The 26,778-nt window shown below is 40.3% G+C and overlaps 4 protein-coding genes across 7 annotated transcripts; 2 read left to right on the top strand and 2 right to left on the bottom strand.

Moving 5' to 3' along the window:
• Positions 1-212: 212 nt before the first annotated feature.
• Positions 213-5,123, top strand: LOC144054768 (solute carrier family 22 member 7-like). Of its 2 annotated transcripts, none has more exons than XM_077570040.1 (9): positions 213-633; positions 726-829; positions 2,031-2,185; positions 2,295-2,463; positions 2,712-2,835; positions 2,913-3,022; positions 3,113-3,327; positions 3,397-3,505; positions 4,804-5,123. In XM_077570040.1, exons 1-9 carry the CDS (start codon positions 253-255, stop codon positions 5,033-5,035), a joined length of 1,599 nt encoding a protein of 532 aa, XP_077426166.1. In that variant the 5' UTR covers positions 213-252; the 3' UTR covers positions 5,036-5,123. The 2 variants fall into 2 exon arrangements, with proteins under 2 accessions (XP_077426166.1, XP_077426167.1); XM_077570041.1 differs by having other exon boundaries at positions 4,808-5,007.
• A 260-nt stretch (positions 5,124-5,383) lies between these two features.
• LOC144054766 (ATP-dependent RNA helicase DHX15) lies at positions 5,384-15,917 on the bottom strand. 2 transcript variants are annotated; one of them, XM_077570037.1, is made up of 14 exons: positions 15,835-15,917; positions 13,947-14,289; positions 13,670-13,863; positions 13,435-13,594; positions 11,868-12,086; positions 11,143-11,310; positions 10,739-10,825; positions 10,471-10,620; positions 10,282-10,390; positions 9,279-9,470; positions 8,272-8,394; positions 7,996-8,186; positions 5,805-5,974; positions 5,384-5,729 (listed from the first exon to the last, which is right to left on the bottom strand). In XM_077570037.1, exons 2-14 carry the CDS (start codon positions 14,193-14,195, stop codon positions 5,612-5,614), a joined length of 2,130 nt encoding a protein of 709 aa, XP_077426163.1. In that variant the 5' UTR covers positions 14,196-14,289; positions 15,835-15,917; the 3' UTR covers positions 5,384-5,611. The 2 variants fall into 2 exon arrangements, with proteins under 2 accessions (XP_077426163.1, XP_077426162.1); XM_077570036.1 differs by having other exon boundaries at positions 15,715-15,873.
• A 425-nt stretch (positions 15,918-16,342) lies between these two features.
• On the top strand, positions 16,343-18,676 carry LOC144054770 (extracellular superoxide dismutase [Cu-Zn]-like). The gene is made up of 2 exons (XM_077570045.1): positions 16,343-16,494; positions 17,547-18,676. Exons 1-2 carry the CDS (start codon positions 16,481-16,483, stop codon positions 18,160-18,162), a joined length of 630 nt encoding a protein of 209 aa, XP_077426171.1. The 5' UTR covers positions 16,343-16,480; the 3' UTR covers positions 18,163-18,676.
• Positions 18,280-26,609, bottom strand: LOC144054769 (coiled-coil domain-containing protein 149-like). Of its 2 annotated transcripts, XM_077570042.1 has the most exons (12): positions 26,139-26,609; positions 25,377-25,538; positions 25,253-25,291; positions 24,938-25,045; positions 23,522-23,638; positions 23,264-23,436; positions 23,117-23,189; positions 21,073-21,157; positions 20,816-20,960; positions 20,676-20,752; positions 19,905-19,940; positions 18,280-19,828 (listed from the first exon to the last, which is right to left on the bottom strand). In XM_077570042.1, the coding sequence occupies exons 1-12, from the start codon at positions 26,187-26,189 to the stop codon at positions 19,341-19,343; spliced, it is 1,554 nt and encodes a 517-aa protein (XP_077426168.1). In that variant the 5' UTR covers positions 26,190-26,609; the 3' UTR covers positions 18,280-19,340. The 2 variants fall into 2 exon arrangements, with proteins under 2 accessions (XP_077426168.1, XP_077426170.1); XM_077570044.1 differs by lacking the exon at positions 19,905-19,940.
• Between the last annotated feature and the right edge of the window lie 169 nt (positions 26,610-26,778).

Here is a 26,778-nt window from a genome sequence, read left to right as displayed (position 1 = left end):
TCACTTGTCGGCGCGCTCACAAAAATTGGGCTGCACGTGATGAGACCGCAAGGGTCCACGCTATCGTCTTGCGGGGGATGAAAGATGATGTTACGTCACATGAGCCTGCCCCCTGCAGGCACGTGGAAATTATGAATTGCACTTTATGAATTCCTTGCCGAACTGCATCAGAGGTTGAAGTTCATCGCTTCCAAAGTCTCGATTACCTTTTCTCGTGTGAGAACGCTGCAGTGTGTGTCTGGAACACTCATCATGAAGTTCGAGGACATCATCTCTGACATCGGCGGATTCGGGAAGTTCCAGAAGATGATCATCGCCATCAGTTTCTTCAGCCGCTTCACGCTGCCCTGCCACTTTTTACTGAACAGCTTCATCGCGGCGGTTCCGGCGCACCGCTGCCAAGTCGCCGCCCCGGACGACGGAGGACTCTTCGGGAATCTGTCCCTGGCAGACAGGATCGCCGTCAGCATCCCGCTGGAGGAGGACGGCACCCGCAGCTCGTGTCGGATGTTTGCAGAGCCTCAATATCATCTGTTGTTCAACACGTCTGACGTCATTCAGGCGCGCACCTTGCCCTGTCTGGATGGATGGGTGTATGATAACACCACGTTCAAGTCCACTTTGGCCACCGAGGTGACCTAATAGCAGCCTATACTTTACATTTTGTCACTGGTTGTCCACTGTAAAAACAAAAATAACAAAAAACATGAATGTGTTCCTATTAGTGGGACCTGGTGTGTGATAAAAGAAGCAGAAGCCAAACCACGACCACCATCTTCTTTGTTGGCGTCATGTTTGGAGCTATTACCTTTGGAATTCTGAGTGACAGGTAATTTTCATGGTTATAAATTCACATAGCTACTTATCAAGGCTCCCTGAGAAAGTTATGGTCTGGACTGAACACTCTCTCCCCCAGAGTGTGTTGGGGGGGTCCTAATTTGTGTGGTCAGCAAATGTATTTGGTGATTATGTTATCTTTTCAAGGGATATGGACAAGTAATGTACTTTGCTCCCCCACTATTCTAAACACCGTATTCGGATTAATACTGTGTTTGTGGAAAACTAATTCAGCAGAAAAATCCGTCAGTTTTTATTCATCTCAGGAGGTGGCCATTTTGTCACTTATTGTCGACTAAAAATTAAAGTACCACTGTCACATGGCCAAACCCAGTAAACAGGTCAGCTGTGACGAAGGTCGTGTGAGACTACAAGATAAAATGGCCACCCCTTGAGATGGATGAAAAACAGGTGGATTTTGCTGTTTAATTAATATTCCACAAACAATATAAATCAGAACATTATGTTTATTGGGGGTGCATAGAATATATTATTGTAAAATATTTTTTTAGTTGACTTCGCCTTTAAAGCTATAGAAAGCCTTTTCATACAAAGATACTTGTTTTATCTTTTTACTATTGAGTTATGTCAAAATTTAAAGACATTCCAGTAAAATTGTGGAAATGTTTACTTATTTTTTCTGACATTTACCATAAAAGATCGTAAGATATGTTGAATCACCCAAAAGCAAGCATGTTTTTTTTCTCATTTCTGTCATTTGAGGGTAAAATAATTCAAGATCAGGAATTTGACATGCATGTTGATTTTTGACCTTGTGAAAGACACGCATCAGCACACTGGTTACATGCGACTGCCATGCAGACATGGGGGGTTCGATTCCTGGCCGATCCCAAGCCAGGATAAAAAAAAATTAAACAAATAACAAACAGTGCGTTGTTTCAAAAAGTGCAGCTCGTATAAAAATTTAAAGTGATGCGCTCTCTGATGGGACAAGCTGAAAGTTACGCGATTATTCACTGTTTCTAAAAGTCTTTTAAAAGCTCTCTCACATTAGTCTTGAAATAAAGAATGAGGAGAGCAGTTTTGTTGATGACCATGAGAAGCGCCAAGGCATTGGGACAAAATGTCACCAGCTACTCGCAGGCCTATTAAGATTTGATTATAAAGAGAACCTACAGTACGGGTCAGCTAATGACTTGACCGCCATGTGTTGACTTCCTGGTCCTGCTCAGGTTCGGTCGGAGGATCATGCTGATGACATCGTATCTCTCCGGAATGCTGTTTGCTCTCGCCAGTGCTTTCGCCACATCCTTTCTGATGTTCGCAGTGCTGAGATTCCTTACCGGCTTTTGCCTGACTGGCATAGTCATCGTCTCCTTGGTTCTCTGTACAGTAATTCCAGATCCACAAATTGCTTTTTTTTGTGTTCACCTCAATCACTATTTGAAGTGCTTTATTTACCTATCCTGTATGTGTCTTTGTAAATCTTCATCCAGGTGTGGAGTGGGTGGACATAGAACACAGAAAGATGGTTGGAATAATGGACAGCTTGTCCTGGGCATTTGGGAGCATATGCTTTGTACCCATTGCTTACCTTGTGAAAGACTGGAGGTGGCTGACGATTAGTGTCACTTTGCCCATCATCTTGGGTATCTTCACGTGGAGGTAATATATATATATATATATATATATATATATACATTGTGTCTCTGTAGATTCTCAGGCTGCTGTAAAAGTTGCAAAAGTTGAATCAAGGACAAGACGCTGGACAATTTTTGGTGGTTAAAAAAGGTTAACCTTTAATCCAAAAGGCTGTCCAGTTTCCTTGATTAATCTTTTGCACTCTGACATTGTGTATCAGGTGAAAAGAGCCTTCGTTTTTTTTTGCTTGCAATTTTGCATTTGACCTCCAGGTGGATGCCAGAGTCAGCTCGATGGCTGATTGCCAACGGAAAGCTGGAGGAAGCTCACGTGTGTCTCACCAAATGTGCCAAAATGAACGGAACTGAGGTGTTGTGTCAAAGACTTCAACCTGAGGTTCGTATAGTCCTCATAATGATGGTCGAATTCCAATCATTCAAAATCATCAAGAATGTTCCTTTTACGATCTCCAGACTCTGTCCTCCATCGTGATGGCAGAGAAGAAAGGCCGAGTGTATTCCTACCTGGACCTGATGAGAACACCTAAAATGAGAAGACTGTCCTTATGCACTGGTTCACTTTGGTCTGCGTGCAAGATAAATAAATGATGATCTCCAGATTAATGTGTGGGTTAGGATGACATCCTGTTAACAGTCCACTTTCTCTTCTCTAGGTTCAGTATGGCAATCACATTCTACGGCATCACCTTCAACATCAGCGGCTTTGGCCTCAATGTTTACCTCACTCAATTGCTCTACTCTTCAGTTGAAGTGCCGGGCAAATTGTCCATTTTGTTCCTACTGGACACGATCGGCAGAAAGCGCACACAGGTGGGAATGCTGATGATGCTCGCGGTCTCTCTGGGAATCAACATTGTGATACCAAAAGGTTGGTGCTACTACATTTCCACCGATTGGAATGTTGTCCTACTTAATGATGGCTGTGACCCTCCCCCAGATATGTCTACCTTGAGAACAGTGGTGGCAGTCATTGGAAAAGGTTTTGCTTCAGCATCATTTGGAACAGCTGTGTTCTATTCTTCGGAACTGTTTCCCACTGTCGTTAGGTGCGCTTGCATATCTTACTTTTCAACAGCAAACTGTCAGTATTTGTGCACTGACTGAAAAAAAAAAAAAAAAAAAAAAAAAAAAGTCACATTTTAATATCTTGGGTGACGTGTCATTGATTGTGAAGAGTTGGAAATTGGAACAATTACAAATGTAGTTTTGAACACTGACTCAACTGTAATAGGTGCTAACCACTTGGCTCCTGTGCTGACCCAGATTACAAATATTGAGAGAAAAAAAATGGAAATATGTGTATACATTTAATATTTCTTAATATCTAATATGATATCCATTTTCTGATGCAAGCATTTCTCTGATACTAAGTGAATCTGGACATTTCAGTAGTTGGTTTCAAAAAGTTCAACTCAGATTTATTAAACCCGTGCAAAGAAGTGGAATTCTGAAATAATTTCATGAATATTCAAAATCATTTTTTGTACTAATTTATTTTTGAGAATTTGGGGTTTTGGTAGCTCTAAGGTATAATAATCATGGAAAGAAGAAGACGAAAGAATAATAATTAGCAGGGCTTAAAGTAAAAAAATAAATAATCCTGAGCCTGAACTTTATCCGGGTAGCGGTAGCGCAGGATCTAACGTGCTCGTGATTCATTGTTCGACCGTTATCAAGCCATCGCAATTGGATGCGTGGCCGTGGATGGACTGGGCATTTGGGAAACTCATGAAATTCCCGTTGGCCAGTCCTCCCCAAGTGTCAGGTCATCTCTTTCATTATCCATTTTTATTTTGTATAGTAATAGTATAGCACTGTGGGATGCCGTCCCCTCTAGCGCTGCAGCTTTCGAATATTTAGGTATTCAAATATCCTACGGAAAATTATATTGAATAATCAGGTATTTGGATAAAAATAATATTTTAGCATGATGAAAGAACAATTATGAATACAGAAGACATTAAAAATATATTTTCACTTAATAATTATCGACCAATTTTCTTTTCGAGTCAAGTCATCCGTTGCGCCGCGACTGCCAAAACGCTTCCGGAAAAAAACTTCAAAATAAAAGCGTTCATTTGCATTGCGCTCCACATATTTGGTATGGGAAGGTTTATTTTGAAGTTCGCCTTCTCTACGCATTGGTGGTGTTTTGACTTCGCTGGCTTTGTCATTAAAGTACTCAGGCACAGTGTCGTACTTTAAGTCCTAAATTAGATAAACTTGAGCTTCCTGTAACCAGGTAGTGACCCATTTCCATCTGTGCAGCAAAATCATGCCAGTTACAGGCACGTATAGCTTTATTGGCAATACCAAAAGGTCTACTGTACTTTGTATTTTGTAGACAGAACGGGATGGGCTACAACTCCTCCATGGCCCGAATCGGTGTGGCCCTCGCTCCTCTGATCCTTTTACTGGATGAAGTGTGGAAGGATCTCCCCCAGATTGTCTTGTTCTCCTCAGCTATCCTGGGCGCAGCTGCGGCATCGCAGCTGTCGGAGACACGCGGTCTGTGCCTTCCGGAGACTATCGAGGATGTTGAGGGGAGGCTGCCTCAGAGTAAAATTTCATCATAGCTGTGAAGCTGGACCAACAGGACTAAAAGACAGAACCTTTGTCATCTCTCTTTTTACTTTCAAGGACAACTCCTGTGCAAGGCCAAGTGTCAGGGATCAAATGTGATTTTTGGGGTGGGGGTGGGGGGGTAACTGTCGGGTGCCATTTTTAACCCAATATCCTCACTCATGTAGTTATTACTAGAGGACTGGATTCAACTGGCAAATAAATGCTATAGAATAAAGTTGATTTGGAATACATCAAGTGCATTTTTTTTATACGTAGTAATAAAAAGGTTGTAAGTTAAAGTTCCTTTTATTAAAGAAACAAAGCCAGCAACTCCCTATAGGAAAACATCAAGACAATAGTCCTTTTGAAAATATTTATAGCGATCCAACGCTTGCTGATACTTCATTACAGTTGAAGAATGGACATCAATGTGAGGAGACAACTGAAAGCTAACAAAATATATATAAAAAACAAACAAAAAAAAATCAAAATGCTAAAGAGCCAACAGTTTTAATATACGATGATACAGAAAGATCTAAAACTATATTTTACGCTGTCATTTTCTTAGGACACTTACTGGTTAATTTTTAGTACTGGGAATACTCTTTGCTCTCTAGTTTGGCAACGATTCGCTCCAGCTGTCGTTTAGCTTCACATTGTGGGAAGTTACTCATTTCATAGTACTGGGGGGCAATCTTGACCAGCCTGCAACAAAAGCGATACAATGAGGAACCTTATTTGAACCGACAATTAATCATCCTCCTGCTTTCTGCTACTCACCACTCTGGTTTAATGTCTGTGCAAGTGCGGATGTAGTTTTTGGTGGTGAGGACAAATTCGTTGTAGAGCACCCATTCGGGCTTGTGGTCCAACACCGTGGATGGGTGCAGCTGGACCACTTGGTTGTCTTTGACTGTGAGGTAATGACCGGTTCGCTCCAGATGAGCCACCTGCAGAACAGACAGAAAGTCAATGGAACGTAAAATTTGCTCTATTGAGCCAAACTGTATACCTGCCGCATCCACATTAAAAAAAAAAAAATGCTGAACTTTCATCAAAAAGTATTTGCCCCCCTTGAATTTTTTATTTTTTTGCATACTATCTCCACTTTAAATGTTTGAGATCAAACAAATGTAAAGATCAAGAAAACCGAAGTAAATATAAAATGCAGTTTTTAAAGGATTTGATTTATTAAACAAAAATAAACTATTCAACGCTACTTGACTGTGTGTGAAAAAGTACTTGTTAAATGGTTTTGCATCATTGCATTAGACGTGCTAATTTCATTTAGCTCATCTACGGCATTTCCCATTATCTCTTTCACTGCCAGACGTTTTCAGAAACGGGTTGTCGCCAGTGCCAGCCGATTTAACATTTTGACTGATCTTTCAAGGTCCACAGAAAATGTTGTGTTTGGACTATGGAAACACAGTTTGTTTCTACCTTATTCCGTTCTTCAGTAATCAACAATAGAAAATGGTTACTTTCACCGAAATTCTCTGTTTTGAAACAAAAAATGGAGAAAAGGGGCTTTTTGTGAAACGATGTTATTTCATGCACTCCAGTGAATTGTACACTTCTTTTTGTCCATGAATGATGCCACAAACACCTAAATAGTGCTTTACTTCTGTAAAACACTTTCACCAACAATGAAAAAGTGTTTTTTGACTGCAAAATACGTTTATTTCCATTTAACAGTGTAACAATTTGACAAAACAATTTCGCAAACTATTTACAAATGTGTGCAACTGTGGTACTAATTACAATTATGTGGATGTTTCAAATACAGTTTTTCTTTTTATAACGCTCTCCTGCGTGCAAGGAGACGCCGCTGGACTCGCACAAGTTTACTTTCACTTTGTCCGTTTCGCGTGCAAACGTTACACGTTACACTTTCCTTTTTTTCCGGGGAATAAATAGCAAGTAGCAGACTGTACACTCCTCCGATGAATATGCATTGGATTCGGGGCACACTTCGTCGTCCGATCGAACGTCCGCCTGTGTGTGCTCGATTGTGCTCCGCGTTTATGACGCCGTCATAGCCGCCGCGTCAGCGGTTCCAATTTCGCCATCAAGCTCGGATTCACCTTCATCATCATCGATGATGATCATCGTCGTCGTCATCAATGTGCTCTTTTAGCGTTGGTCGATCCCTTTCGTCTTGTAAGTGTAGAGAGCTGCTTTCCAAACGGGCACAACTTCCTCCTCAGCCATCTAGCTTCCCCCCCACGTCTTCTACTGCCGCGTCAATGCTTTCCATCCACGGAGTCATCATCATCATCATCATCGATGATGATCATCGTTGTCATCAATGTGCTCTTTTAGCTTTGGTCGATGCTTTTGTCTTTGAAATAAAACGGCTCGGGCGTGAACTCCTCACAAACGGTCGCCCTTTTTCCTTTGTTTTCCATTCTGATCTCCTGCTCGACGCTCTAGCTCCGCCTCTACTGACGCCCACCTGATCTTGTCAAAAGAGAGTCATCGCTGCCCTCTAGGGGCCAAAAATAGTCCTTAGGCACAACAAACCGGCTGGAAACTTTCACCAGACATGCGGAAGGGTTCCCTCTACCCGTTTAAAAAAAAATAATCATTGGATGACGTCTTTAGACGTCATTGGCAGTGCTCCGTAGGTTTTTACTTGACGTCTTTAAACGTCAATGGCAGTGAACAAGTTATAAGTTAGCATTAAGCTAGCAGACTTTTTTCTGACAATGAACCCTTGCAGCTTGAAGCAAGAACACCACACTGTTAGATATCTGCTCAACTAAACTGCACATTCAAGGGAGGGCAAAATAATAATTGGAGAAGAAGAAAAAAAGTACTGCTAGTTCAACAAAAACAAAAAAAAATTGCATTTTCCACATGAATGTGCATGGATTTGCTTTGGAAAAGGCTGCAGCTTACAGTCTGAACTTTACGGTATATCGACACCAACCATCCTTTTTGTGTGTCATACACCAGCAGTACAAACCTGCATGAAGAAGCCCGTGCAGAGTGCCCTGCGGATGTTGATGTAATAGTCTCGACTGGTGAACTCTGTACTCCGGCGGGGCAGGTTGAAGCGGTCCATGATCCTGGACAGCTGCTGCCGCACGTTGTCGGCGGACATCAGCGAGCGGTAGTTGACAAAGTTGTCATAGCACCACTGGTTCGCCTCGTGGTCTGGGGAGAAAAAATAAATAAAAATATTGTGGATTTTCACGTGGGGTCGCTGTACCAAACATGTCCGTGAGCGGGTGCCGCTCACTTTGCTTGAAGGCGTGGTAGACGTTGAGCAGAGTCAAGTGGTCGCCGTCGATGTGGGCGAACCTCATCTTGGACTCGTCGGCGGCCTTCTTAGCCTCCGTGGGGCGCACAAAACACTGTGGGACTAAACAAGGTTGGTATGGGCCCCAACAAAGCCGCCCATAGGGATGAGTCAAAAATTCCCAAAACAACGGAGAAAAGCCTAAGAAGTGACAGCTTCAAGTGGCACGACCACAAGCTCTATCGAGGGGAGCCTGCAGCCTTAGTTTGGAGGGGGTTGGGGGAAGCTTATTAAAGCACATCTGGAAAATAATTAAATAAATTTACAAAATATGAGGAAAATTGTCCATATTTAACAGACATCCGTACACTAGTGAGAAAAAGATTTGTGTTTTTGGGGTAAAAATATTACATTTTATTTAGACAATCCTTTTGTTGATTAGGAGTTTACACTACATCACAGCAGAAATAGTACTATTAAGTCCACTGTCACTGTCTTTCAAGCTTATTTAAAGAGCTGCTAAAGTGAATTTTGATATTTATTTCTAAAGACATTATACAGTATATGAAGATACTGAAAATGTCCAAAGATTGAGAACTAAGTAATAGTACTGAATCCTTAAGATATAACGTGAAACTCTTTTTCACCATTTCAGGTGTCCGAATTGTTTTGGGTGTGGCTAAAAAAAAAAAGTCCAGTGATGCACATGGGCTTGGCCTGCCGTGAGTTACTTTGTTTTTTTGTTATACCTCCCACTTAAACGTGCAGTTACAGCCGCTAGCAATTTATGGCTACAACCTGAAAAATGCATCTCTCCTGGATGCCACAAGAGACACATTCATTCAGTCCGGGGTGGCCTTGGAAATTTGAATACAACACAATCCAACTTGATTTTGCATTCATCTTCCACGGCTCAAGTTTTTTTGGGGGTGACCCGACCCGTTGGACACCTGTGAGTTGGTGAATTCATCAGGGACTCTGAGCGGGCGCCCAGTTGTGGGCATTACCTGACAACATAGCAGTGATGGAAAGAATCTCATTGGAGCAGTTGAACTCGCAGCTGGCGATGACCATCTTGGCCAGCTGGGGGTCGAGGGGGAACTCTGCCATCATGGAGCCCAGTTCCGTCAGGTCGCCGTCGTCGTTGAGCGCGGCCAAGTAGTTCAGTAGCTCCAGGGCTCTCATCAGCGTCTCGGGAGCTGCAAGGAGGGTGAGGAAAGAAATATGTATGACAAGACAAAGGAATGGAACACTTTCCACCTCACTGATAACATTTCCGAATTACAGTGTTCCCTCGCTACAATGCGGTTCACTTTTCGCGGTCTCGCAGGTATTTTTTGTTAAATTTTGCATGCATTTTTTTTTACAGCAATGTTTAAATTTGATAAAATTTATGAAGGTTTGAACACTGAGAATGTTTAAACAAGAGACAAATGTGAGAAAATGTAAATACCTTGATAAGAAAAGTGTATAAACTGTGTGGAGAGGGGTATTAGAGCCTTAAAACATTTATAATAAATGTAAAACATAAATGTAACTACTTCGCGGATTCCATTTATTGCGGGTACTTTTTTGGAACCTAACCCCAGCGGAAAATGAGGGAAGATGATTTCAAATTGTACTTTGTCAATATAAAATAAGCTTTCATCCATCTGCTGCCCCTAAAGGCAAGAGACTGGGTGTGCAAGTGGAGTATCACTAAATTATAGGAACGCCCTAACGTCACCCTGAAACAGAGCTCAGTCTTGGAGGCTCTTTTGAGTAGATAAGGCTAACACTTGGATAAATGTGCCCGATGTGACAAAATGTCCTTGAAAAGTTTCATGTCGCTGGTCAGCGTGCGCACTCTGATGTGGGATTCGGCACGTCATTCATTGTTATATTATTTGCATTCAAAATTACATTGCAATGTTCTATGTATATTTTACCATTACCGTACCAATTATAACCAGAATGTCAAATTATCCTTCAATTTCACCTCTCATCTGTTTGTAAAGTGGACTGGCTCACCTGGTGGATCCATGAAGTCGAAGTGCACGAGGTCATCAATGCCCAACTTCTTCAGTTGCAGCACCACAGACCCCAAATTTGAACGCAAGATTTCTGGATACGTGTTATCCTGAAAATGACAGCATGATTAGCATACTACAATTAATAGAAGACTTAAAGACCAGGAAGAAAACTATTTCAGCCTGTCACCTGCATCTCTGTTTTGTAAGCCTTTTCTGTGTAAAGGCGGAAACATTTCCCTGGACGGGTTCTGCCGGCTCGTCCTGCCCTCTGCTGGGCAGAAGCTTTACTGATGGCAGTGACCAGCAGGGACTCTACTCTGATGCGAGGGTTGTACACCTGCACACAAATTTGTAATCATCACGTGCAATATTTGCAGTAATCAAGTGATGTTTGCCGTTTGCCCATGGCAAACAATTTTGAGCTGCTCGACAGCAAGTGCAGCTGCAAGGCCTACCTTCTGTTTGGCAAAGCCAGGATCGATGACAAAGACCACGCCGTCAATTGTTAGAGAGGTCTCAGCAATATTTGTCGACACCACAACCTTAAAAAATAATAATAATAAAAAATAAAAAGCCAAACCAAGAATGAATGGCATGAAAATGGCACTTTTCAGTGGAGGATAAAACTGTGGATTTTTATTTAATTTAAATTTACACTTAATTTTCTGCATAACTGAATCATGCTGATAAGTGACAGTCCACCATGTGCTAATTTAAACGCTAACATTAGCCAAGCATGCTCACCCTGTCAGCAAAGTCACATACCTTGCATGTACATTATGTGCTTGCAGTTAATTTACATTTTTTTATTTATTTTTTGAAAGAGTGGGAGCTTTACGACAACAACAAAAATACATACCTTTCTTCCTATAGCACCATTGGGTTTCCGTGGAGGTGGTGGCTCAAAGATCCTCTGCTGCTGTTGTGGCGGCAATGTGGAATAAAGTGGAATGATTTTGATGTCTCCAACTTCAGGCCCGAGATCATCGACCTCCCGCTTGATCCGTTTGCACGCTTCATCAATTTCCTGCAAAGGAAGACATTTATTTTTAAGGCAACTTAAAGATACCGACTACTGTATGGAATCTACTAAATTGAACTAAGTCAAGTATTACAATTTGGAGCTCAACCAAAACGGTCTGAAAAATATGACTCGGGTCAAACAAAATACAGAAATATCATACAGTAACAGCACTTTGTGTCTACTGCAGTCAAAGTCAGCAGATGCCCGATTCAGGTATATCTGAAAATGATCATGTGGTATAGGTGGGTTGTGCAGAATTTTCATCCTTCCTCCTCCCAACTACATGACATCACTTTCAATTCATTAGCTATTGTCTTCAACAGGTGACTAGTTTTACTTTTACTGAATGGTGGTGAATTTTTCCTCCATACTTACACAGAATGTTTTTATGTTTTCTAAGACAAAGACAGTTGAGAAAGGTTTTTATGGTGGTGCAGGTTTGAGCCTGGAGCCAATCATCAGTTTGCATTATTTCTAGAGGGACATATTGGTTTCATGTTGCAACAAATTGGCAGTTAACCAGTATCAACTTCTAATTTAAATGTCATGTATGCTCTCACCTCTTGTCCGGTGAGGAAGAGAAGACAATCCCCCTCCTCTTCCTCACACATGTGAATCTGGATGACGGTGCGAATGGCGGCCTCGAGGTAGTCCCGCTCCGGCTCGGGCGTGTAGAAGATTTCTACCGGGTGTGTGCGGCCGGGAATCGTCAGCAGAGGGCAACTGTCAAAGTACACCTGGAACTTCCCTGCATCAAGTGTGGCGCTCATAACTATCACCTGAGCAGAAAGAGAACCTTGTTGAGCATTTCATTTTACTAAATATATCCCAGATAATGTCTTAAATGTGAGACAGAGAGCAGAATAAAAATTAACGTTGCGTTGCAATAAACCGGATTAAGGGGAAAAAAATACAATAAAAATCATAGCACCTTACCGGACAGAATAATAAACTCCTTGTGTGTTTTGCCCTCAATTCTTTTTGGTAAAAAGGATAACACAAACTACTTAAATAACTGATTATTAATGAGTGTCAATTTGGATACCGATGGTAATCCAGGAATGTTTTTAACTTTTGTTAGAAATGTTTTATATTGAATTACATTAAATCTTAAAAGTTAAAACTCGGGCATGTGCTAAAGGACAATAAAAATGAGTAGATATTTTAAATTTTCAAAATTATTCATTTGCCTCATATATGATGACTAGGAGTGTTAGGAAAAAATCTATTTGGCACTATATCGCGAAATTACAGCGTGCAATTCTCGAAGCGATTCAATATGCGGCCGAATCGATTTTTTAAACATCAATTTTTTATAGGAATATTCAACAAAACATCTTACTTAGTGTTAGGATTAACACATTAAGCATCAAATAATGTTACATTAATGGAACATTAAGCCTTAATATTTTATTTCAGTGCTGTTCAAACATGAAACAGACTGCAACATGTTTGTTAAATGCAGTGGCTCAGTTATAAGCCTGAATTTTCAGATAAATAAACACATTTTCATCCAAGTCTTACAGTGTACATGTACAATTTTACTGAGAAGTATTTTCTAAATTTGAGTTTAAAAAATAATAAAAAATTTGCTGCAACTTGCTTGTTAAATGCAGTGGCTCAGTTATAAGCCTGAATTTTCAGATGTATAAATACATTTTCATACATATCTTGTAGTGTACATGTACAAGTTTATTAATTAGTATTTTCTAAATTTGAGTAAAAAATAAAATCGCAATAATCAATTTATAGATTTGCATCGGGATTAATCTGTATCGAATCGAATCCTGACCTATGAATCGTGATACGATTCGAATCGCCAGGTACTAAGCAATTCACACCCCTATCTATATATGACCATTTTGGAAAAACATTTTTTTCCCCCAACTATTCCTAATGGGCAAAAGGGCAATTGAGATGCTAATTTCTTTACATTTAAAATGTAACCTGTTGCAATGTTTTCTGTGCCTTATTTTTGGGTCGTGTTTATTTGACTTTGAGCACTATCGCAACAATGCTGATAACCATGACACTCGATCCATTTCTACTATGAGGGTGTACAGCATCAGGATTGGGAATTAATTTGAATGTGTGCCCCTGAAGTTGCAAATGTGTGAGCAAACAAACCTTCAGATCTGCCCGCTGACGCACCACCTCCTTCAGCACTCCCATCAGAATATCTGTAGCGAGTGTTCGTTCGTGGGCCTCGTCCAGTATAATCACTCCATATCGCTCCAGAAGAGGGTCATTCATTGCTTCTCTTAGCAACATACCATCTGTCATGTATCTAAAAGAACAGGATGAAAACAAACAGATGAAAATGTGTGGTGTCTGAAACAAACGAGTGGAGTCAGCGCCTTACTTCAGTATTGTTTTGGCAGAACTACAGTCTTCAAATCGAATGGAGTAGCCCACTTCCTGTCCGAGCATCACATCCATTTCGTCTGCCACTCTTTGGGCTACGCTCATTGCTGCCACTCTCCTAGGCTGAGTACAGGCAACCGCCCTCTTCGGACCAGGAATGCTTCTCACCATATCCACGCACCACTGAGGGATCTACAGGGAAAGCAAAAGTCACATGAATTCGAAATAGGTTAAAATCCCCGTTGAATTGCATTTCTGTGTACGTCTTTTCTCACCTGTGTCGTCTTCCCAGAGCCAGTCTCTCCTACAAGGACAAAACTCTGATGGCGTGTGATGATGTCGCTGAAGTTTTCCTTGTATTCCCACACGGGAAGCTGTAACCTTTTCTTCAAAATCTCATAATAGCGAGGCGTGTGCGGGAGGTTGGTGAACGGGTTAATTTGCTGCTGCATGGCCATCTGCTTCAGCTGAGGCATGGTGATGATGGCCGGCGTGCTTTTAGCTGTTGCAATCGAAGACTTCATGTCTCTCTCACGGTCCCTGTCACGGTCACGATCCCGGTCTCTGTCCCTGTCCCTGGAATGATCCCCACGGTCTCGATCAGAGTCTCTGTCACGCCTGTCAGTGTCAATAAAATGCAACGTTAAATAATTAAAAACAAACAAAAAAAAAACTTAGAACTCCAATACCTACTAAGACACAGATGACATGTCATGAACACAACAATTTGCATACTATGAGAAAAGACCCCCCCCCGTATGGCATGATATGTATGACGGAGTCAGTCCGATTACCACAAATGTGGTGCTAGGTCGCGAGTTGACGGTCACAGCAAGATAACCACTGCAAAAAAATTAAGCTGACTATGTCACAGATTGCACCTATTGTGGGTATTTTTTTTTGGAACGTAAACCCCAACGATAAATGAGGGAACACTGTATCTCAAACTAAGGCTTACAGCAAAAAAATATATAAAGTAACAACAAACTCGGAAAAACTCTTAAATTAGATCACTCGTAAGTCAAGGTAGCATTGTTAATACTATAAAAGTTGTCAACACTGAATGCTTAGTGAAACAGTTTCAAAGCATGTGTGGTAAGTGAATTAACAGAAAGCAAGCTGCTTTCTTATGCAGAGTTTATTTTTGCAGTGACCAACAACTTGCCACTTAGCGTCATTTTGCCGTGAATTGAGCGAGAACTACAAGTGAAAATTCTGCTTGTAATGTAGTGGATAGAACTCTTTCTTTATAGGTGCTGCGTCACGGGTTCAAACTAACAACTTGCTAGCTGGTAAATGGGCAGTTTTGTTGAACTGAAGAGTTACTTAAAGGGTTATGGTTAGGCTAGTAAAGCCAATAACAGCCTGCGTTAAAATAGGCCGGCAAAGCCAAAATAAAGGATTCAAAGCACACTACACATCAAGACATAATAACCTATTCACAGCCAACCAAACTGTAAACACAGTAAAATAACTGTTCACGCCAGACCAAGCTGAAACAATCACGGCAAAATAACGTTAGCAGGAGAGTTGCCGGTCACGGCAAAAATAACCACTGCCTCTTTCTTATGATGGATAATTAAACATTACATACCAGAGATCGTTTAGAATACGCGTCCTTACAAAAAAACGTATTTAAGAGAGGGCAATAAATACAATTTAAACATAGGTAAACCATAAGCTCAACTAATTAATAACGGAAGATGTCATTTAAAAAAGGCTGTCGTTTTCCGCTTGGGCTAGCATGCTAGCTCGTTAGCTTAGCTATCAGGTATGGGTGGTAGCATCCCGCTAACTTCATACACGTGCCTTAAACGCTACTGGTGATGCTATTTCATGCAGTAAAAAACGCATATTGTATTGCATTGAGCGTATTAAAGATTATCACACCGGCACGTCGCCAGGTCAACAAAACCAACATATAACGTTTAAATGAGCTATATTTTCCCATTTAACCACAACGTAGGCTTTTAGCCAACTAGCAACAATCCCTGAACGCTTAAAATGTTTCAATAGGACAAGTTCAGTTAGCGCCGCACCTACCCTTCAGACCTCTTCTTACTAGAGTAGTCATCACCCAAATCCAACCGATGTCTTTTGGACATCTTTATGAAATAACAGAGCGTATCTTTTAATAATCAATAACGGCGGCCACTACTTCACCCGGTTTAATGCAACGGTGTTTCCTGATTTGGTTCTTCCTTGTTTTTTTTTTTTCTGTCATCCAGCGTCGTAGTCGTTAAGTGCATTACCGCCACCAGCTGTCCGGGAGGAAGGATTGTTTTCATTTCGCCACATTACAACTTCCACATCACACGTCCCAAATTAAAAAATCCGACATAATAATGCGAACATAAATATCCCCGCTTGAACAAGAGCGTACAGAACTCGAATTCTGTGATGATTTGTGATGTTTTTGTTCTTTTTTTTAATGCACTGGGAACACCCCCCCAAAAAAGGGACACTAAGGCATTGCATTTGCTCCGTTATATGTGCTGTAATGACTATTTTACTACATGCATCACCACATAATCCGTTTGGGTATACGCAACATTACATTGACATCCTTACTCAGTAGTGCAGAGGCTTTACCCGACGACATTAAAACATTAACCGGTTAAATAGAAATAAATATGCATTTGCGCTCCACCCTCACCAAAGCGACGCCCACTGACTCGCTTACACAACAAAGACAAATACAGTATTAAAAAAAACCTAGTTTTGTTCGTCTCATGGTCCCTGCAGCAAAAACTTTCCAGTGAAAGTGCATTTTTTTGTTTGGATCTACAACGCCTTCTTAATTTTAGGGATGTATCACCACTGGTGAGTGCATTTCATTTTCTCATTTTATTTGCTAAATAAAAATACGGAGGGACTTAAATTTGTGGAAGACAAACTGCAACTACCAACATCGCAACAAAAATACAGTGTAGCCATACAGTATTACACTGTATTTTATCGTTTGTTAGTTTTTTCATATAGGACATTTTCCCCTTTTCGATCACACTATGAACTTGCTGTTACGTGTAGTTTTCACGAAATGTGCACAATCAGTCTTTCATATCATTGACCCGGTTTTGGGATATTTCCGCTGGATAATATATAGTGGTGGCTATAAAATGTCTACACACCCCTGTTGAAATTATGTGAAATTAGGACAAGCAGTTAAGAAAATGGATGGATAGATGGAAAATAAAGACCCATCTTATTTCAAAAGTTTTGTTCCACCATTAATGCGACATATTACCTCTAAAACTAATTTGTTTTATTTTTAAGTCAACTAACAACACTCATAAAACTTAATCTCAGCAAAAATCCAAAGGGAAAACCCAAAATTTGTAACTGATCTTTTTCTTTGTATTTTCTTTTTTGGTGATACCACCACAGACAGGAACGAAATTGAAAAGAGTTGGAAAGCATATGGAGCCTATAATGCCAAAGAAGGGAGGATCAGTGTGTCTTTCTTCTTGGGACTTGCATCCTCCTCATCCCGTGAACACTTTACTTAACACACAGCCAAAACATTTCCAAATAAAAACTTGTTTAACCTTACTAATATAAACTGCGGTCATACTAACCACTTATCCTAAACTATGATTGAACAAACTGTACCTGTGATATCCCAGCAAGGATATTTTGTAAAAAATAATATTCGAGAATCATACCGATGAGCTAGTCATTGTGAAGGATGTATGGTGTGCAATTCCAAAATGTCAAAGTAATCTAAAAATAATCATTCAAAAATCATTTTTAAATAATACTTAACACATTTAAGACTGATTTTTTTGTGTGATACAACAGTAGTGCACTGATTTGAATAAAGGTTAAAAAGATTTTTTAATAATTTTAATGCATTGTGTTTTCATATCTTCCAGGCCGAAGTGTATAGTTGGGGCATCACTTGTGTGTGTGCTGTCCATTTGTCAGTGCACTTTGGCTCCACCAGAAGTCTGGCAAAACAATGGCACTCTGTATGCAGCTTGTAAAATGAGACCAAGCTCCTCGCTGGATGAGGGTTTACCCAAAGTCTACGGCCAAGCGCTCTTTAAGCAAGATTATCCTCAAGGAAAGCTCAAAGTCCTTCTCCGGTTCCATGGATTCCCCGTGGGGAGCGATCCAGAGCCCAGGGCGGTGCACATTCATCAGTACGGAGACCTGCAGCAGGGGTGCGATTCCACGGGAGGCCACTACAACCCCGGAGGTGTCAATCACCCCAACCACCCCGGAGATTTTGGAAATTTTGCGCCGCAACAAGGCAAAATCCATGCAGCATTAGAGTCCGAGGCCACGCTCTTTGGCGGTTCGTCTGTGCTGGGAAGAGCGGTCGTGGTTCATGAGAGGCGGGATGACATGGGCCTTGGGGGGGATGCTGGCAGTCTGCTACATGGAAATGCAGGGCGCAGGCTCGGCTGCTGCATTATTGGGATAACCGCCCCCAAACTCTGGAATACGTACTCCAGGCCGCCTAATAGGCGCCAGCGGACAATTTAAGTGTGCATTTTTGCGGCTTGACATTCATATATTGTAGCCTTTCGTGCGCTTAGTCTGACAAATGAAAAATGAGCTGACTTTAAAAGTCTTTTCAAGTCAATGATGCACAATTACAAGCCTGTTTTTCTGCTTTATTGAGAAAACGTGTGAAAAGTGGTTTATTTGGATGATGATTCATTTTCATCACTGACACATCCTATAATACATTTTACATTTAGTTCTTTCACCACACATAAGGGCCAGTGCTTTTAATTGAAATACTGTATAGTGGCCTCCATACCCAAAACGATATGGACCTCCTACCTCATAACTCTTGAGGCAAATGCTAACCACTCATCCATAACGCTACCCTGGTATACATTACACAGACATAATCTTCACAAAGTGTACTCACATTTTGTTTCGTGTTAACCAATGAATGCTTGTAAATGACCAAATCTACAAAGTGCAGACATTCACACCAAGTGGCTTCCAATGACAATATTGTGAATAAATATTACAATAGCTGCTGCAACTATTTGAGATTTTTTGTTTAATGGTGCTTTGTGTTCATTTTTTTTTTCAAATGAATTGAAAATAAATTTACCAGAATCCACCTTTCGTAAAGAGAAAAAAAGTAAAAAAAAAAAAATACATTAAGTGAAATCTGATTTTAATGTTATATAATCTAGATTTATTTTATGGCAAAATGACATGTGCTATCTCATTTGCCATGTTCAAATGTTATGTAACTTAAATCCTCGGTGCGGTTCTGGGTTGTGTTGTGTTTTGTTGTACTTCTACTACAAGGAGTAAATTGTATTCAAAAAGTGTCTTCATAGAGGGTATTGTTAGTTGCTACATTTTGGTTCTGGACCCCCACAGATACATGAATAACAATTCACTTTAGCGATGAAACTCAAGTGTCCTTATGAAAATCCTCTGTTAGCTTCTTTTGTAGTCTGATGCGTTCCGCTATTATGGAGAAATAAATACATTTGCCTAAAACAGTCAAGAGACAAGAGCAACAATCTACATGATTGCTTTTTAGGCATAATCATTGTATGTCATAATGTGCTTCCTTAAACAAAATATAGATTTCAATAAATAGCAGCCTCTAGAAGTATTCTGGAATGTACAGATGTGGAAGCACAACTGTCGTAATTGGGTGTTATCATCCCCTTCAAAACATGTGAGTATCAAACAGAACATGCCATATTGTCCGTCCCAAAGAAAAAACCCTGATCTTGCCGAATTTCCTGCTCCGTATCGAGAGGAACCGATGCGACGGTCCGGGCTGGAATATGGACGTGTTCCTCTATTACGATACATTCCGTTTCACCGTTCTCCACTCCCTCTTCATCTTTACTTTCTCTTCTTTTGTGGTTTAATGTAACAGATGGTAGCTCAGAGGTGTTTGACAGGAGGGGTGTGTTCACATCTATTGAGGAGGGATGGACATCACCTGCACTCTCATCATCCTTGGATTGGTTACGGAGCTCGTCGCTGTTTGGCAAGCTTCTTGTTTGAGGACTGGATGGCTCCTCCTCGACTGAAGGAAAAGACGAGTGGGGCGATTCGGGAAGTTCTGCTGGCGTTTCACTTTCTTGTTTTGGATGTCCTGATGAACTCTGCTTTGAATGTCCTGGTGTGGCTGGTGGCTGAGTGTTGAGTTCGTCTTTACCCTCTATTGTGAAGGAAAACCGTGTTAAATTGTTATAGTTTCACAGTAACAAAAAAAGAAAAGAAAAGAAGAAACATACTTCCACATATGCCCACAGATATATGGTAAGTGAGGCCTTTGGGAGCAAAATGAGAAAAAGTAGAAGAAGCAGACGAATTATTAACATGTTGATTACAAGTTATGAATTTTATATATATTTTTAAACACATTAACTCATTCACTGCCATTGACAGCTATAGACGTCAAAAATTAATTTGAACTATTTACATTAGTTTAACTTTTTTTTTCATTTTTGTTAACAAGAGTATGAAAATTTAGAAAAAAAAAATTTGTACACTTAGAACAGATATAAAATTTGTGATTAATCGTGAGTTAACTAGAGAAGTCATTTGGTTAATTACGATTACAAATTGTAGTCGCCTGATGCCCCTAATTTTTAATAATCTTTTCTTTTTAAAAACATAAATATATATTTTTTTTTTCAAAGAAAAGATTGTTAAAAAATTAGGGGCGTCAGGCGATTACTATTTTTAATCGTAATTAATCGCATGACTTCACTAGTTAACTCGCAATTATTCACAAATTTTATATCTGTTCTACTACAATAAAAAAAATTCTAGGTTTTCATACTCGTGTTAACAAAAGTGGGAAAAAAATTTTCACTAAAATAAATAGTTAAAATGAATTTTTGACGTCTATAGCCATCAATGGCAGTGAATGAGTTAAGTGAGAGGACATGACAGCGTCAGGCTTTGCAATCAAAGAGATTTAGGGTTTTAGAAATCAATACTCTTATTGTACAGACAAATTTCCCTCGGCGATAACCACTAATCACAGATTTTGCCTCTACCTGGCAAGCTCCACAATCCAGACGTCTCCAATGTTTTGAGCTTCTTCTCCAGTTCTGCAACCCGAGTTCCGAGAACCCTGGCGATAAGGGGCCCATTAGTAAATGTTAGGCGAGAAAGAAGTCAAGATAACAGTCAGTACTTGTTAATTTGCCGCTGGTGCTGAATCAACATGTTCTTCTCGTGGATGGTTTCCAGGAGAGCGGTGGCCAGAGACTTGAGGTCCGAGATCGACTGGGCGGTGACGGGAAGCGTGCACCCGCCTTCGTCAGTCAACAGCTCCTTCACTGTACGCACACATCACAGAGTCATCAAGCTTTCGTTCACACAAACGCTCGTCACGGACAATTCTCAAGCAGAAAATTCAAGTTGTGGTGAGATGAGTGAATGAGAGCCCACCTTGTTTGGCTGAGAGCACCCCAGTGAGTGCACTACTGTTAGGCTTCCCGCAAACTCTGGCATTCTTTCTGGATTCCAGTGCACTCTGAAATGAGGTTTCATATTAGAATTAAAAAACATTTGAACTATTTCTATTAGTTTAACATTTTTTTCCCACTTTTGTTAACAAGAGTATAAAAACCTAGAAATTTTTTTTGTACATTTAGAACAGATATAAAATTTGTGATTAAAAGTGTTAATCGCCCGACGCCCCTAATTTTTAATAATCTTTTTTTAAGATTATTAAAAATTAGGGGCGTCAGGCGATTACCACTTTTAATCGTAATTAATCACATGACTTCACTGGGTAACTCACGATTAATCACAAATTTTATATCTGTTCTAATACAATAAATAAATATCTAGGCTTTCATACTCTTGTTAACTCTTTGACTGCCAGACGTTTTCAGAAAAGGGATGCCGTGGGTGCCAGCCGATTTTAAGCATTTTGACTGATATTTCAAGGTCCATAGAAAATTATGTGTTTGGACTATGGAAACACACATACTACCAAATGAAAGATCTTTCATCAGAAAAAAAAGTTTGTTTCTACCTTATTCCGTTTTTTAGTAATCAACAATAGTAAATAGTTAGTTTCACCTCTGTTTTGAAACAAACGTCTTTTAACGTCTTTGGCACTCCTCCATAGGATTTTACTAAACGTTATTTAACGTTTTTGGCAATCAAAGAGTTAACATAAGTGGGACAATTTTTAAACTAATAGAAAATAGTTAAAATGAATTCTATCTATTTTATCTATAGCCGTCAATGGCAGTGAATTAGTTTAAAAATGGTAAAATAAACAGTTAAAAAGTGAATAGTTTTTTTTGATAATATAAGGCCACCATGACAATAACAGATATATAATTCCCCTCATTAGAACCCACTTTACCATTTAATTGACACAAACTGAATTACGTGAAGTTCTGCATAAGAACCCAAACACTTTTCCACAGCTTTTCCCAATCCCAGAAGCATAGCATGCATCCATTGGTAACTTCTAGTTAATGCATAATCGTGATTTCTGAATTTTTTGATGAGTTCTACATTGAATTGTTAACTGTTCACATTTTTAATCAAATCCACCCAAATTTAATATATATATTTTTTTATTCTTACTTTGAGGTGTGTGTGACTCCAGAGAAGCTTTTTTTTTGCTTTTGCCATATAATGCTACATTCACACCAAAACCGAAATGGTGATCTAGAACGCTTGCTTTGTTAGCGTTCCACCGCGTAGAGTTTTTTGGAACGATTTCCACTCATTCATGCATTCGCGCACACCGGAGAGGAGGAGGCGTGTCCCCCGGTGAACAACGACTGAAGAGCACTTTGGCAAGTCAACAAAAGAGAGCACCGCCGACTACTTCTACTTCTTTCTTGGGACTATGCAGCTGGGGCACAATTTTCTCCAGCAGCGAGAGGTTTTTGAGGTACGTGATAGCACTTCCGATTTCTTAGTGGCAATCGGGTAGCCAGCAGTTGCGCTAAATAACTTTGGCATGGATGATAAACGCTGCTGCTACAACAGCAAATAAATACACTTACCAGCACTTGTATGCTACTTCCTTGCTCACCATTCGGTCCCGGTTGGCCGTGTTGTTAACGCGAGGCAAAATGCGAAAAAAGTTAACATTTTTCAATTTTGGCGAACATGCGAGTATGCGGATTTTCATCACGAATGTGCGATTTTGCTGCGCCGCAGCGCTCCAAACGCGTCCTCCGCGCCACCCCACACACTTTTGTTCCGATCCGCGCCAAGTCCTTTGACTACAATGCAAACGCGCCGCGCCGCTTTTGGTGGTGAATTCAGCATTAGAATAAAGTGTAATTGAGCATCCACTACAGTAGGTGGCGGTGGCGCGCTTATTGACAGAGAGAGCACAAGTAGTATTACTAATACCACTTTTACTATATTAGCTCCTCTGCGGTGGAGAATTAGGGGGGCGGGATGAAACATTTTCTTCTTATACGAATATAATATGTAAAAATAAATACTTTTGTACCTTGTACTTGCCCAAATTCATCTTGAGCAAGGTGACCTCCTCTTGAAGCTGACACAGCCGATCATGCAAATACCTGAAGTAGTCAGAACTTGTTAAGTCATCTTTAAAGGTGCATCCTTCCGCATGCGCATTTGAATGCAAACAAACCTGTTCTCCATGCAGAGTGCATCAATATCTAACATTCGAACGTCATCATTCCCAACAATGTGGTTCATCTCCACATTGAGGCGATGAGCCTTCTGCTGAAACACGTCACGCTCTGCTCGTACGTCCTGAAGCTCGTCGGTGAGAGACTTTGTGCTGTGCTCCAGCAACTCATTCTACAGCCATCGTAAAACACACAAAGCTCCATGTTAGTCGGATGTCATCTGCTCTGATAAAACACGAGTGGTCAGTCGTGTTCACCTGCTCTCTGGCTCTTTCCAACTGTTTGACCAGGTCCTCACGCTCGTGCGCTGGGAAATGGCGAGTGCCCACCTCGTCGTCTCCCAGTCTTTGTTTGGTGATGGTCATACGTAGGAGCTGTGAGACAATAAAGCCAAACTGATTATGACCACTTATTGGAGACTTCACTTGGCGAAACGGTCACAACTGTATATCCCATCATGCAGTAAGTCAGGAGTGTCAAACTCAATCAATCAAGGTTGCGAAATTGACAACAAAGTCTAAGTTGCGGACCAAACAGGATGAACATTTATTGAATGGTCTGGTATATATACTGAATCAGACTGGAAAAACTTTTTCCTCTGTAAAATACAGTATTTTTTTCCATTTAAAATGTCAACATCAATAAAAACAAGCAGTAGAATATGTCAGTGACTCAAAAATAAAAAGAGGTGTCTCGCTTAAAACTACTATAATTAGGGCTGGATATCGATTCAGATTTCCAAAATCGATTTGATTCATTAGGGCCCGATTTGAAGACACTCTCAGAAGTATCAATGCTGCAAATAGAAACTTCTTCCTTCTACTTGGTGCATTAGTATGACAAAAATATATCAATATTTACATTTAAAATTGAATCCAATGCAGTTGCATTTATCATGTCTGTTTTATTGAACATGACCTGATCAAAACAATAAAAAATAATTGAAATTGATTACAACCACAGCACTATGTAAATAAAGTGGCAAAAACACTGGACTCCTCTTGGGGTACAGAAGGGAACATTTGCATTTGGTAGCCATATTTAAAAGTATCGATTCAAGGTTTTATGACTCTATATCGGGCTATGAAAAGGAATATCGATTTGATATATCAATTTTTTTAAACCAAGCCTTAACTATAATAGTCAAGTTTGTGGATTAAAAGGCGTCGCTGCAACAGGTCACGCTCATCCATTCATCATATTCAGAAAATTTCCATTTGATGTCAAAATGCTGACATAAATTGACCTCTGTTACAGAAACAACCTCATAACACAAAATACAGACAATTCACCCCCCACCCCCCCTTAAATTTCATGTTCCCACCTTTTGTTAAATTGTCGTACTTCTGTATCTATTTTTCTTCTTCTTGGCCATTATGGGAATAATTGTCAATTTGCCTTATGGGGATGGCGATTTGGTAAATATACATCTAATTAAAATCTGAATTACAGAAATACAATTGAGATTTACTCATTATGTAAACGTTACATTACATCCATGGAATTTGAGCATTGCATTTAATTAATCCAGTAAACAGACTATTCTATTCCTCATAAAAGTCTGTACTACAGAGTTGTATGTTAAGGCAACCGCATGCATGTTAAACTCTGGAGGGACAAATTCAGCCTGCAGGCCTCAAGTTTGAGTAAGTGCATCGAGTGATGTCACAGACCTTGTTGTCTCCCTGAGCTTCGGCCAGTCGTTGCTTCAGCTCCTTCACCTCCTCAGAGAGACGATTGCTTTTTTCTCTTGAGTCTCTCAATAGCTGAGCTAAATTGACCTGTGGAATACGCCATAAGCGAAAGCTGTTATTGTGACCTTTTGATACAATTGATAACACCAAAGCGTGCAAACTTGTCCAACCTTCCAGTTGTGTATACTGTTAATTCTGTTCAGGACTAAAACGAGAGCTGCAACCGATCCCTGAGCAATAACATTCAGAGCGGGCTTGTTGTGAATAATGTGATCATTGGCTATGAAAACTTACTTGATTGCGTTTTTCAGGAGGCAGAGACAGATCTCCATCCTGTTTTTAGGAAATTAAAACAATTCAATGTTTTAGAGCAAACCGCATAATTTGTGTATCTTTATGATGTCTGCAGTGATCTTACAATGAGCTCTCTGTATTTCTTTTTAAGTCCTTGGTGCCGCTCACGAAGCTGGTTGGCCATCAGCTTGTACTGATCCCTCTCTTGTTGGCATGTGTCCAGCTCCTTGGACAGGATAAGCAGAGCTTCCTTCTTGCTCTCCAACTTCCGTTTACAAATTAGGAACTGTGAACACATGGATAACTCATGTCATTACCAATGACATTTTCACATGCAAAGAAAATGAATTTTAACAGAGGTGGTAAATTTAAATTCAACACGGTTCATGTTTAATGTTTTCTACTTAATCAGTTTTATCCACCCATCAATTTTTTATAGCAGTGTACCAAATGTATTTATCTCCAGGCACTCTAGTCCCCCTACCCCAGCGTCCTTTCTTGTTTTAACATAGGATCCCTTATATGGATTTCTACAAATAGTACTGAGGTTCCTCTGTGCACTATTTATTCGTGATTGCGTCACTGCAAAAAAGATGGGATAAAACGACTTTACTGTACCCATATGTCATTATCAAGCTTCTCATCAGAAATCACTGATGTAAACAAAACGCCATGCAGGTGTAAAGAAAATCACTTCCTTGTGCACGTGCCCTGCAGGCAAAGACAGCTTTGCTTCCAACTGAGCTATTCAACCGGCATTAGTTCTACTTAGCACAATTAATAAGTGCCAGAACGCGTGATCCTAGTAGTCTGGTCCGTGCTCGGTCTTTTTCAGGCTCACACCAACGACAATAGAGCTTTATTTTTTTTCTGTGAATGTTTTTACCTCATTAACCATCCCCTGCCAGTCGCCGTCGCTCCTCCTGGCCGGATCCATCTCTCTGTGACATGCACGAAAAACCCCACTGACGTCAAAATACCAATCAAATAAATGTGTCCTTTCTGCTCAAGATACTTCCAGCTGCATTTTTGTCATCAACGCCGTCGAGTAGGAGTCCTCATCAGAGATCTTCTTGTAGACAGTGGTACAGTAGAGCATTTTTTTTTTTTTGCCGTTTCCTGGTACGACAGCTAACCCTGTTACTTGAAAGCGTTTCTCGCTGGCTGGCGTTAGCATGAGTCACGTGTGTCACATTCAGCCAATCGAACGACTTATTTGATGTCTCATGGCGTTGTAATGTCGCGTGGTTTCAAAACATGGCCAAATGTTGGTCATTTCTGTCAAATGTTAACATAATGAATCGAGTAAATTTGTTTCGTCTGACACTCTGGCTGTCATGTTATTTTCCGTCCCTACAAATGTTATCTTTTGCATTACCGAAGATCTTTGGACATGCCCCTCACCCCCACCGTTTGGTCACATCATGACGCATTAGCTGCCCCTCGGAAAATTCAGAACTCTTTTTAGTTATAAATGTTTTTCCACAAGATTTATAGTCTCTCATATACTCAACTCAACTGAAATG

Source organism: Vanacampus margaritifer, chromosome 7, assembly GCF_051991255.1.
Source record: "Vanacampus margaritifer isolate UIUO_Vmar chromosome 7, RoL_Vmar_1.0, whole genome shotgun sequence".
Classification (NCBI taxonomy): domain Eukaryota; kingdom Metazoa; phylum Chordata; class Actinopteri; order Syngnathiformes; family Syngnathidae; genus Vanacampus; species Vanacampus margaritifer.
Note: the sequence above shows the minus strand (reverse complement) of the source record. Positions and strands in the feature narration are given on the sequence as shown.